Source organism: Eublepharis macularius, chromosome 12 (assembly GCF_028583425.1).
Source record: "Eublepharis macularius isolate TG4126 chromosome 12, MPM_Emac_v1.0, whole genome shotgun sequence".
Classification (NCBI taxonomy): domain Eukaryota; kingdom Metazoa; phylum Chordata; class Lepidosauria; order Squamata; family Eublepharidae; genus Eublepharis; species Eublepharis macularius.
The window spans coordinates 71,358,533-71,370,684 of record NC_072801.1 but is presented as its reverse complement, the minus strand read 5'-3'; the positions used below and the strand labels follow the sequence as shown (position 1 = coordinate 71,370,684).

General features: G+C 47.2%; 2 protein-coding genes and 2 non-coding genes across 4 annotated transcripts; 2 read left to right on the top strand and 2 right to left on the bottom strand.

Moving 5' to 3' along the window:
• Positions 1–1,446: 1,446 nt before the first annotated feature.
• On the top strand, positions 1,447–1,518 carry TRNAD-GUC (transfer RNA aspartic acid (anticodon GUC)). Its single transcript has one exon. It is a non-coding gene; the product is annotated as a tRNA-Asp (tRNA).
• A 488-nt stretch (positions 1,519–2,006) lies between these two features.
• On the bottom strand, positions 2,007–2,079 carry TRNAK-CUU (transfer RNA lysine (anticodon CUU)). The gene has a single exon. It is a non-coding gene; the product is annotated as a tRNA-Lys (tRNA).
• A 1,310-nt stretch (positions 2,080–3,389) lies between these two features.
• On the bottom strand, positions 3,390–3,858 carry LOC129338827 (histone H2B 1/2/3/4/6-like). The gene has a single exon (XM_054993334.1). The coding sequence runs from the start codon at positions 3,842–3,844 to the stop codon at positions 3,464–3,466; it is 381 nt and encodes a 126-aa protein (XP_054849309.1). The 5' UTR covers positions 3,845–3,858; the 3' UTR covers positions 3,390–3,463.
• A 1,166-nt stretch (positions 3,859–5,024) lies between these two features.
• Positions 5,025–11,023, top strand: LOC129340142 (zinc finger BED domain-containing protein 6-like). The gene is made up of 2 exons (XM_054994747.1): positions 5,025–5,095; positions 7,113–11,023. The coding sequence occupies exon 2, from the start codon at positions 7,125–7,127 to the stop codon at positions 9,828–9,830; it is 2,706 nt and encodes a 901-aa protein (XP_054850722.1). The 5' UTR covers positions 5,025–5,095; positions 7,113–7,124; the 3' UTR covers positions 9,831–11,023.
• The last annotated feature ends 1,129 nt before the right edge of the window (positions 11,024–12,152 follow it).

Genomic DNA, 12,152 nt, shown 5'->3' with positions numbered 1-12,152 from the left:
GGAACTTCCAGTAGGAGCATATCTACACTGATAGTATCCAGTAAAATAGCGTACAGTCCCTGTCCATTTACCAAAGCATCTCTCTGGACCAACTTTTATAGCACAGGCCTATTGCCTGAGTTAAAAGCCCTCCTGAAAAATTTGATTTTGGTCTCCAAATTGATTATAAAGATAAGCCACAGGTGCATCTGGCTAATGCTCATTAATTTCTCAGGGCAGAGTTTAAAAAACCAATAAATCTACTATTGATGGTTGTTGTGGGTTTTCCGGGCTGTATAGCTGTGGTCTTGGCATTGTAGTTCCTGACGTTTCGCCAGCAGCTGTGGCTGGCATCTTCAGAGGTGTAGCACCAAAAGACAGAGATCTCTCAGTGTCACAGATCTCTGAGTCACAGAGAGATCTCTGTCTTTTGGTGCTACACCTCTGAAGATGCCAGCCACAGCTGCTGGTGAAACGTCAGGAACTACAATGCCAAGACCACGGCAATACAGCCCGGAAAACCCACAACAACCATCGTTCTCCGGCCGTGAAAGCCTTCGACAATACAAATCTACTATTCCTTCAGCTACACTAATGAACTGTCAGGATTACAGGCAGTGCTTCCCTGACCAGCAGTCATTTCCTGACCAATTTGTGGAACACTACAAAGGTTATGAAACCTACATGAGATTACATGATATGATGAACATGAATGCCTGTTATTAAATTCATGGATATGCAACCGTCAGATCCCCTCCCCACCTTTTGAACTGGAAGCTCTGGTTGACTGTGGCAGGTATAATTCATCAGCAAATAAAGCTGGGCAACTCAAAATGGGCCGCCAGCTTCAGGATGATGGTGGGATTTGCAGTGTCCAACTTGAAGGGACAGTCCTGGAATTTACCATATCCCTCTGCTATTTGCAATGGAAACAAAGGTTTACTCACGAGAAGCAAGGAAAGTACTGCCAGCACAGATGGGGAGGGTGGAAAATATAACTTAATGGTTGGTTAAAGTTTAAACAGACGTCTAGAGTTGCCAGCTCCAGGTTGGGAAATTCCTGGAGATTTGGGGGCAGAGCTTGGACAGGATAGGGTTTGGGAAGGGGAAGAGCCTCAGGGGGGTCCAATGCTATAGAGTCCACCCTCCAAAGCAGCCCTTTTCTCCAGGGGAACTGATCGCTTTGGCCTGGAGATCAGTTGCAATTCCGGGAGATCTTCAGCCACCTCCTGGAGGATGGCAGCCCCAGTTCTTATACTTGGTGCTATAGGCTAGCTGTTGTTTCAAGACAATTCAGGATCTTACCGGGTGTTCTAAATTAGGATCAATAGCGACATAAAGAGGCAGATGTGGCAGACATTTGAAATTCGCGCGTTGAGAAGCAATGGAGCCATTGGTTACTAGCACGACCCAAACTTGGATCTGGAAGCTATACAAAAAAACATATTTCAAGCAAAAAACCAGTTCTCCTCGTTAGTATAGTGGTAAGTATCCCCGCCTGTCACGCGGGAGACCGGGGTTCGATTCCCCGACGGGGAGTAGCGATGATTTTTTTTGTTTGTTTTTGTTCTTGGCATTTTCTCACTCAAATCGAACCATTGATTTAAAAAAACTTAATAAATGCAATGAATCAATAAACAATACGATGATCCCTTTGTGCAGCGTTTGTTCCAAAATTAGGGCTAACGTGAAAAAAATTGCTGCAGCGGCTAGTTGATCTTTCTGCATCTGACGATGAAGAAAAAAGCATGTAGAGGCTCAGTCTCCAAGGCCTGCGGTCAGTAAAGAAGGGTGTGTGGAAGTCATATAACAGGTGTTGCCCGGCCTGTTTGAGAAAATGTTATTAGAAGGCTTAGCTGACTTAAACAACTAGATACAAGCAAGAATTAAGTTGGCAGCTGCAGTTCTCTATGTTATCAACTGTGCTTGCAGGTCTTTTCCATCGAACTTCACGGAAAGATGAATTTGAATAAACGGGCGGCATGTTTGATCAACCTCAATTTTTCCCTGCATAAAAGGAAAAATTACGCCCAACGTGGGGCTCGAACCCACGACCCTGAGATTAAGAGTCTCATGCTCTACCGACTGAGCTAGCCGGGCACTTAAAAAAAGTTTGAATTGTAAGAACCTGTAGCCGAAAAGTTCCACCCACTGGAAAAAAATTCTTTAAAATTTTAGTTTTATATTTAAAATATAAATTATAAAGCCTGCTATATTTTTCCATATTTCTCCAGTCGCAAAGCTGAAAGTGTCATCGGCACAATTAAAATCCTCGTTCTGAGTGCACAATTGAATAGTGTATCTAATGTCTCTTCCTTCTTCCCAGCCTACTGAATCTTTATTCGAGATTTTCTTTCATCCGTTTCTTACTGGTTTAACGCTGAAAACCGTTCGAAGAACTGAACTTTTGGGCGCATTTGATTGACAAACAGCAGCGGACCTGAGAGAAGCCTCTACATCAGAACGGGGCTTGACAAAGGGAAATTGTTTCAACCAATCAGACGAGTCCTTTTCAAACTGGGCCTTGTGTAGCCAATAAGCTTTGAGTCTTTAATGCTTTTGAAACCACCGAGTTCCCCTATAATTTTCAAAGGGGCGGGAAACTAGACCTCCAGACATACTGGGAAAAAAAAGATTTTACATAAACCATAAAATTTTCATTAGTGTGTTTGCGGAGGTCGTCGCTTTTCAAGTCACCATTTTCCCAACTAAAGAAGGGGTTAAGTACGCAACTCCCGAGTTTACATTTCTCGAAAAGATTTTGCATTCTAAACTGTAGCTAACCTTGGAGATATTAAAGGAGCTCCCCGGAATAGAACCACCAAAATAAAAGATATAAATCTTCCGTGGGAAACTAACACCAACAGTTTCGTATATTAAAATATTAATTTTTTATTATTTAACTCCAAAGATTAAGTTAAAATTTAAAAATTAATATTTTAATATACTAAACTGTTGGTGTTAGTTTCTCACGGAAGATTTATATCTTTACTTCGGTGAACTTTGGATAGATCAAGATGGGTAGCCCTGTTTGTAAAAGCAAGAATCTAGTAGCACCCATAAGACTAACACAATTAGTGTTGGGGTATAAGCTTTTGTGAAGAGGTGAGCTGAAGAAGTGAGCTCATCTTACAGCTGCTACTGGACTGATTTTTTTCTACTGTAGTTAACCGATTTAACAGAAAACCAGGGAGACAGGACCTAGTGCCTTAACGAATAGCTAAGTTAAAGCTTTTCCAAAGCACAGCAGATATAAGATCTTCACGTCTTAACACCTAGACAATAAAATCAATCTTAACTTCAATGGATTCCATTGGGGTGATACTACACAGCGTTTACAATTTGATGTCAGTCAAGTTTTATTAACTCATACAAAGTTTACCTAAAGAAAACCAAATCTTTAGCAGGAATCAACTCTTTTACTGAAATAAGTGGGTGGCTCTTAAAAGAGCCTTTGGTTTTTCCGAAACGGCCTGAAGACACGTTACTTGGAGCTGGTGTACTTGGTGACGGCCTTGGTGCCCTCGGAGACGGCGTGCTTGGCCAGCTCGCCGGGCAGCAGGAGGCGCACGGCCGTCTGGATCTCCCGAGAGGTGATGGTGGAGCGTTTGTTGTAATGAGCCAAACGCGAAGCCTCAGCAGCAATGCGCTCGAAGATGTCGTTGACGAAGGAGTTCATGATGCTCATGGCCTTGGAGGAAATACCCGTGTCCGGGTGCACCTGCTTGAGCACCTTGTACACGTAGATGGAGTAGCTCTCCTTGCGGCTCTTCTTGCGCTTCTTGTCCCCCTTTTTCTGGGTCTTGGTGATGGCCTTCTTGGAGCCCTTTTTCGGAGCAGGCGCGGACTTAGCTGGTTCTGGCATTGTTGCAAGCTAACTTCTTTCTACCAACGCAGAGAGAAGAATAGAGACGCCGCCTGCCGAGCTCTTATTTATAGGCAGCTTATGGAAATGAAGGCTCTGTAGCTCCCTTCTATGATTGGTCGACGGCGCCAAACGTCACAAACTACTGCACGCGAATATGCAAATAGCTAGGATTCAAATCTCGTAATTCTATTGGGCGGCACACACTATCAGGGCGGCATCTACGATTGGCCACTAGCGATCATGTGAGGAACTAGTCCCAATTAACCCTCAAGGCCCCGGAAAGCAACAAACCTATAGCGTACATTCTTTTTTGCTAAATCTAACCCAAAACTTGACTTGGAGGGGAAAGTTTCAATTAGCTGTAAAGAATTCAGCAACGGGACTTGAAAAAGCAACACACAGTGCAATCCTAAACAGTGTTAGGCCAATTTAAACCAGTTAATTTCAATGGATTTAGACCGGAGTAACTGCTTTAGATCGCACTGAAAATATTTTAATGTGTCACATTCCGGACATTTCCCAAAGAACAGAGTCTAGTTCTGGGCAAGGGTCGGTGCAGCAAAAATCTCTAGTCTGTCCTCGTTTTGAACGCGCATATATTCCCCACTCTGTCTAATAGGCCGCCCGGGAATATATTCCACTGTAAACATGGAGCTACCACCCTATGCACCTTTCAGAGCCTCTCGGAACTCCGCCAGACTTGCTATTTCCACGCAGCCGTGCATTGGAGCCCCCTGCACAGTTCCTCCCTAGGAAACTCGCAGTCGGAGCGGATGTGAGCGGGAGGGGAGCGAAACAGACGCGGTCAAGAAGGAATGCGCCCTCTCCGTTCACAATCGACGCGCTTTGGCCATTGTCTGCAAGTGGATTTTCTCATTTCACACAGTAAAATCCAGTGGCCGAGTACAGCGAGTGCGCGCATTATTCAGCACGTGCAAAAACAACCAGGGAACGGAGGTTTCCTCTCTCTTTTAGTGGGGGGGGGGGAGGGGGACATCCGGGTGCTAAAAGCTCGTTTTCTTCCGGGTCTGTATTTTTTTTTAAAAGATCCCAAATCTGCTGGAGGAAAAAAAACCCCTGCCCTGTATTGCCCCGGCGTTATACTCCCCCTTCCTCCCCCCGTTGCCTTCCGGAGCGATCTGTTGCCAAGAGCCCCCTCTTGCAATCCAGTCCGCAGTGGAGCCACAGGGGCTGGCGTTGCCACCCGCCTCCCTTCTGCAGCCGCTGCCTTCCTTCCATCTTGGCTCGGTAAGTCTGCCCCGCTTTGAAGGCTGGGAGCGGGGAGGGACTCTTTTGCCCCCTGCCCCAGGTCGGGCATCACCCGTAGGATGCGCTGCCTGCGGGTCTCCATTGCCCGGGAGAGGAGGCAAGAAACGAACCGAGCGCAGTACGAAACCAACGGAAAAGAAACAAGAACCCATTTCCAACATTTATTTTTTTTACAAAGCGTTTCTTTGTCCGTCCGGGTCTCCCTATAACAAGATCTTTAGAGATCTAATCGGTTTCCATCCCTTCTTTTTCTCTAAATGGCTCAGGGTGGGTGGAATGCTCGGTGCTGGCCTTTTTCATGTTGTCTTTACAACAACCCTGCGAGGTAGGTTAGGCCGAGAGAATCTCTGAGATGGGGCACCGAGTAAAATGCATGATGGTGTGTGGATTTGAACTGAGGTCTCTCCAGACCTAGCCTAACATCTCAGACACTATCCCACACTGGCTGGTTAATCATTGCAGCAACCCTGAAAGATGACACAGGAGAAAAGAACAGTGACATTGCTAATTGAAAGGGGGCTTATTTTAGAGTACTCTGTGTTATAATTTAACGCCTCCCCTTCAACCAATGACTTTACACGGATACAAAACTGTGATCTTTAAAGAATCAAGGCAGTGATTTTCAAAGAAATATGGGTTTATTGTTTTTAAATAAGCCCATGACACATACCACCATTTCTGGCAGAAATGTGTAAGGAACAGTCAGGTTGGAAGGCTTTATAGTGTGTTAGATCCAGAGCAAGTAGCTGATTGGAGATTTGGGGTGAGAGCTTCCTTAGACACAGTTTGATACTGCTTGATATTACCCATTAAAAAATCTGTCAGAACTAAATACAGCATATCAAATGAAAACCATCCAACCTGCAGGGGGGGGAGCATCCCGAACCGGTGGCAGCCTAGCAATTATAATTAAACCCACAGAATAAGGACAACATCCTCCAAAGACTACAGTTCCAGCAAAACAGGGGGTGGTGTTGGTGAGAATCTCTGCAAATAGAAGCTAACTGATATATTTTAAAAATAAAGTCTTAACTTGGTACCTGAAGACATCAAAAGAAGGGCATTTAAGAGTCCCAGAACCCACCCACCCTTTATGGTCTCCTACCTGGCCTTATAAGGTAGGTCTTATAAGATAAGGTGAGCCTTATAAGATGCAGGTAGGCCTTATAAACTCTAAGGTAGGCCTTATAAGATGCAGAATGTTGTATCCAGACAGCAGGTTATAAGATCCTTTAAATGCCAGTTCTGCCGTACAGGGATTTCTAGCTCAAAACCTGCTCCTTGAACTGGGGGAATAGTGTGGAGTGACTTTTTAAGTGGCTGCCCCAAAAGGTACAGTACGTTTAGAAGTGGATACACAAGACAATAACTTCAGAAACTGGTCCCACTTCCACGAGGCTGAGAAATATTGGTCTCAGCTGCTTAAACAATTTTGTTTATTTATTTTATTTGACTTATATCGCCACGAATGGGCTCAGGGCGGCTCACATCATCAATAAGACACAATAAATTAATAATCAACTTTAAAAACACACTTAAAACTTACACTAAAATACTCCAGGCGCCATTATACATAGGCTAGGTTAGATACTGATAAAAGACCTGCATAGGTCATAGCTGTGGGTGGAATGCATAGCTAAGGGAAGTCATAGAAGAGGTGGTGATTTAGATGGAATAAGGGGGGACACCCGCTGGCCCTCAACTAAAGGCCCGGCGGAACATCTCCGTTTTACAGGCCCTGCGGAACTGTAATAACGTCCTGCAGGGCCTGGATTTCCAGCAGGAGGGTGTTCCACCAGGCTGGGGCCAGGGCAAAAAAAGCCCTGGCCCTGGTGGAAGCCAGACGGATGCCCTCGGGCCAGGGACCACCAGGAGTTATCGGCAGAGTGCAGTGACCTGCAGGGGACTTGTTTAAGAGGTGAAACCATTTTAGTTCCCGAGGGGACAGAGCAAACTGCAGAAAGTAAGGAGTGCTGCCAATTTATTTCCCTTGCAGGGCTCCTCCACGATGATGCCAAGGCACAGCAGGGGGAAACGAGCTCCACCAACAGCCTCCAGCAGAAGAGTCGCAACCTTCCATCTGCAGGAACCTCATTTTCCCAGTGAAGACGAAGGCGGTGCCCCGCAGGAGCCTGCAATGGAGACTCCAGTGGTCTGTTTACAGCCGGTGCTGAAGGAAGAAGAAAACTGCCAGTCAACGGTGCACGACTTGTTCTCTTACCTGAAGGAAAAGGAGGAGGAAGAAGAGGAGGAGGAAGAGGAGGAAGCCACAAACCTGGGAGCTTTCTCGACAGCACCTTCGACTTCTGCCCAGTTGGACGTGAAACTCTCCTGCCACACAGAGGTTCATGAGACACTTTCCTATTTAAAGAAGGAGGAAGACGAAGAGGAGGGTGCCGAGGTAACCTCATCGTCCCCCCCGCCACGTAACCTTCCGCCCCCTGCCACCTTTCCGGTCCTTCCTTCCTATGCATCTCCCACTGTCCTAGGAAGAAAGTTTCATCACCATGGAGGAATAGAGATGCTGCATTTCTTCACACCCCTAACGCAAATCTCGGCTGCTCCACCTCACTCCAAGCGCGGGCGTGAGCGTGATGTGCCGACCACAGGGATGGATGCCACGCCGCCTCCCGTGCCCAAGAAGACCACGTCGGCGGTGTGGGACTACTTCACTGTGGATCCCAGAGAGCCCTGTGTGGCCGTCTGTAGCACTTGCCAGAAACGGGTGAGGAGGGGGAAGGATGGCGGCACGCGGCCGGGCACCACAGCCCTCCACAAACACTTGAAGGTCCACCACGGCCTTCACTTGCCAGGAGTGGCGGTGGTTCCTCCTTCCCCTCTACTGCCCATCAAGGAGAGGCCGCACAGCAGTGCCATGGTGGTCACCGAACCCACGCCCACCTTTCCGCTTGCTCGTCCAGAGAGGAACCAGCCTTATTACCCTCCCACTCACCCAACAGCCATCCAGTTGGCCCAAGAGACTGCTTGGATGTTAGCTGTGGACATGCAGCCACTCTCCTATGTGGAAAGCGAGGGGTTTCACCGGCTGATGGCCACCGCCCAGCCTCGCTGGAAGGTGCCTGGCCGTGCATTCTTTGCAACAAAGGCCATGCCAGAGTTGTCCAATGTCTTGTCCAGAGCTGTACGCCAAGCAGTGGCGTGCAGCGTAGGCCGCACCATCCATATCGCCATAGACCTGTGGTCTAGCAACCAAACGGTGTCCTATATGTCTGTGACAGGGTGCTGGGTGGCTGATTTAGGAGGCACGCTCTCCCGGCAGCACGCCACCCTCTCTGTGCGCGCCTTCGAAGGGACCTGTTCGGCCGAAGACATCTGCCAGAAACTGAGGGAAGTCTTGCAGGATTGGCTGTATGACCTGAAGACTGGTGGGGTGATCTCAGACGACAGCTCCAGTGTAGCTAAAGCCGTGCGGGACCTGCGTCTCAGACACGTCCCTTGCCTGGCTCACTGCCTGAAGATGGTAGTGAAGGCATTTTTGGCCGCCGACACCCAGGTCGCCCGGCTGTTGAAAAAGGCAAGGAGGATTTGCAGCCGCTACAACCGCTCAGCAGCTGCTCGACGCCATCTCCTGGAAGTGCAAGCCAACCTGGGCGTACACCAGCCAGTGTGGCCGGAGACCCCACCGAGATCAAACTCCACCTTAAAAATGCTAGAATGCCTCTTCAGGCAACGCCAAGCCATCGGTGCCATGTTGGACCAAGACGAGGAAGCCTCCTGTTTACACCTGACGCCTGCAGACTGGAAGCTGGTGAAGTGCCTGATGGAAATCCTCAAACCGTTTGAAGATGCTGCCGCACTGGTCACCCGAACTGATGCTACTCTGTGCCAGGCGCTGCCTCTTCTGTGGTTCCTGGAGGAACAGCTCCGGGCACTGAGGACTAGATACTGCCAGGAGAACAACACAGGAGCACACCTGACCACACAGGCCTTGGATCTCCTAGTAGGTGACAGCCAGCTTCACGGAATGAAGAACAGCATGATTTGTCGTGTTGCTGCCTTCCTGGATCCTCGCTTCAGGGACATCACCACCATGAAGCTGGGCGGCGCCGATACGGCCGATGCCACCCTGTTAAGGGAACACATCATCAACTTGGCCAAGAGGTCCTACGTGCCCCCTGGACCGGATGCGGAGTTCTCACAGGCTGGCCGTTCATCTCCACAGCATCCCAGCGCTTCCAGCAACCCGCCCGGCTCGGCAGCATGGCAGTTCACTATGAAGCGGTGGAGGGCAATTACTAAAAGCGACCCTGCAATGGGGCTGTCGACGGAAAGGGGAGCCGCTGCCGCCCTTCGGGAAGTAGAGGAGTATCTTCAGGACAACGTGGACCACGTTGGAGAAAACGCAGACCCTATGCTGTATTGGCAAGCAAAGATGGGGATATGGCCGACGCTCTTCAAGGTTGCGGTGTTTCATTTTGGATGCCCGCCAACTTCAGCGTTCTCCGAGGACCTCTCCAAGATTAGCGGCTCATCTTCACCTGTCAGCTACCACCAAAACCTGTCCCCCGCCAACGTGAAGATGTTTACATTCATACGGAAGAACCGCCATCTCCTCCCACAAGATTGGAGGCTCTCGACCGGAGACCTCTCCTCGTTGCAAAGTGCTGCGGGGTCCAGGGAAGAGATGGATATGGAAGAGGAAGAAGACCTTCTGATAATGGATGAGGAAGGGCAAGAAGAGGAGGTGGAGTGAGACACTCGGCCGCCTGGCCTGTGAACTTTTGTTTCCTCCCATAGTTGGTTTGAAAACACGTAATTTTTATTTTGCTTTTGAAGTCTTGTGGTTTTGTCTGGTGCGTCTAATATTAAAAAATCATTGCCGTTCCACAAATGAAGGACTTTTTGACTTCTGCAGGCAGGGCTAGCAATCCTTCCCTGCTGTTAGTTTTAAAAAAAGTGTGTTATAACAGGCTTGCAGAACTTGTGATTCACTAAGCTGAATGCAGCCAAGTGGACCGGTACCCCCCAGAGAGCTACAGACCGCCCACTGCCTGCCCATGGCTGCATAAACAGGAAGGTGATGTAGCATTTGGTAGGTGGAAAGTTGCCCGCAGTGGGCCACAAGTTGAGGAGAACCAGGGTGTGACTGCAGCTCTATGGACACGGCCAAGGAGATTCATGCTCTGACTAGATGTGCATAACCCCTTTTTAAAGAGTGTACCCCCCATTATCTGAAAGGCAGGTGGATCTCTTTTTTTCAAAAATGAGCAAGATTCGAGTCAAGTGGCACTTTAAAGATCAAAGTCAAGGGAGCTTTGATTCTTGAAAGGTTATACCCTGGAAATCTGGTTAGTCTTTAAGGTGCTAGTAGTCTTTAGGGTATTACTTGCTCTTCTACTGCAGGCCAGCACAGTTACGCATCTGAACCCCTCTTTTTAAAAAAGTTATGAACAAAACTTTCTTTTATTACTATATACCTATAACTTGCATGCAAATTTAAGACTACCCTTCTTTTCTTTGATGATACACCTGGACAAAACACCGAGTTCTCTTTTCAGGTAAACAGGATAATAATTCACAGTGTGTTGATTGTCTCTGGAAACCACACTGAAAATGACGTAAAGAAAACTGAGGTTGCCATTCTCAGGGCTACATCTCAGTTTTCATTGGGTATCTTGCAACATTGTGGCCTAGAGCCGCTCAGCTTTTCTTCTGGAAAAAAGGAGATCCACCTCCGATGACCATGCCAAAAAGTTATGCTGGAGATCATGGGACCTGTATGTTCAAAGTCCATTGGGACAGGGCTATAGTAAGAAGGGGAATTTGGCAAAGCGCTGTGGGAAAGCTGGCTGGATGCAGCCCTGTGTTTCCTGTGAATTTTCACTTGCTGCTCTAAGACAGAGATGGAACAAACGAGGCACAAAATGCACAACCTACAAAAATAAAATATTCCTAAGAACAGAAAGGTTTGTTCATGCATTCTGATTCTGGTTGAGCAAGCGGGTGGAGAAATCTAAGCCACGTTCCACAGTTTTCTGCTGTTAAGTTTAATGATTACTAATCTGGGGAGAGAAAGAGAAAGAGGTTTTCTTGGAGCCAGTCAGCAATGAGCAAAAATGCCGTTTCTTTTCTGGTAGGGTTCATGCAGAGCTTTCAGAAAGTTGTGACTGTAAACAGCAGGCAGAGCTTTACTGCAACTCCATTTTGGGGAAATATTCAGTGGCTCAATATCTGCTCTTCCCCCCATCCCTCCAGCCCAAAATTTAAGAACCAGGAATGAAAAGACTGCAATCCAATCAGAAAAGATCTCGACCCTTGCAACAGACATGCACACACCCATCATACTGAGTAAAAAAATAATTACTCCCTGTGACGTATTTTTCTAATGGGTCTATGGACTTTTTGGTGTTTGTGTGTGTGTTTTTAGGGGGTGGGGCTGCTTTGTAGAATCCTAAAAAATGAAATGGAAACAAGAATCACTGGAAAACAAGCAGTAGAGAAGAGCAGGAGTCCAGTAGGAAACAATTTGTGGTAGAGTATGAGCTTTCGTGAGTCATAGCTCATCCCCTACCACAAATTTTTGTTAGTCTTATAGGTGCTACTGGACTCTTGCTCTTTTCTACTGCTACAGACAGACTAACAAGACTACCCATCTTGGAAAACAAGCAGTTTCTGTTCTTCTGTTATTTGCACAATCAGATGAACACAATTCCCCTTATGGAATTATGGTGTGCTCACAGAATCACAAGAACTGAAAGGGTTAAGAAAAAGATCCGTGCAAATTTCTACTGTTTCAAGACTAAATACATGATTCATAATGGTGAAAGCCAAGCTCCCAGAGGATCCCTCTAAATTGTGTGATTGTAAGGTGGTGCATATTGGAACAAAAAATCCCAACTTCGTACGCTAATGGATTCTGAACTGGCTGAGACCGAGGGAGAAAGCAGACCTTGGGGTTATTTATTTATGTATGTATTGGATTTTTAGCCGCCCTTCCCACAAGCAGGCTTAGGGCAGGTCACAATCATAAATAAGATACAATAAGTAAAACCAATAAAAAAACATCTCATGGATA

Coding starts and splice junctions, on each gene's coding strand:
- LOC129338827 (XM_054993334.1), bottom strand. CDS start 3,844: ATGCCAGAACCAGCTAAGTCCGCGCCTGCTCCGAAAAAGGGCTCCAAG.
- LOC129340142 (XM_054994747.1), top strand. CDS start 7,125: ATGATGCCAAGGCACAGCAGGGGGAAACGAGCTCCACCAACAGCCTCC.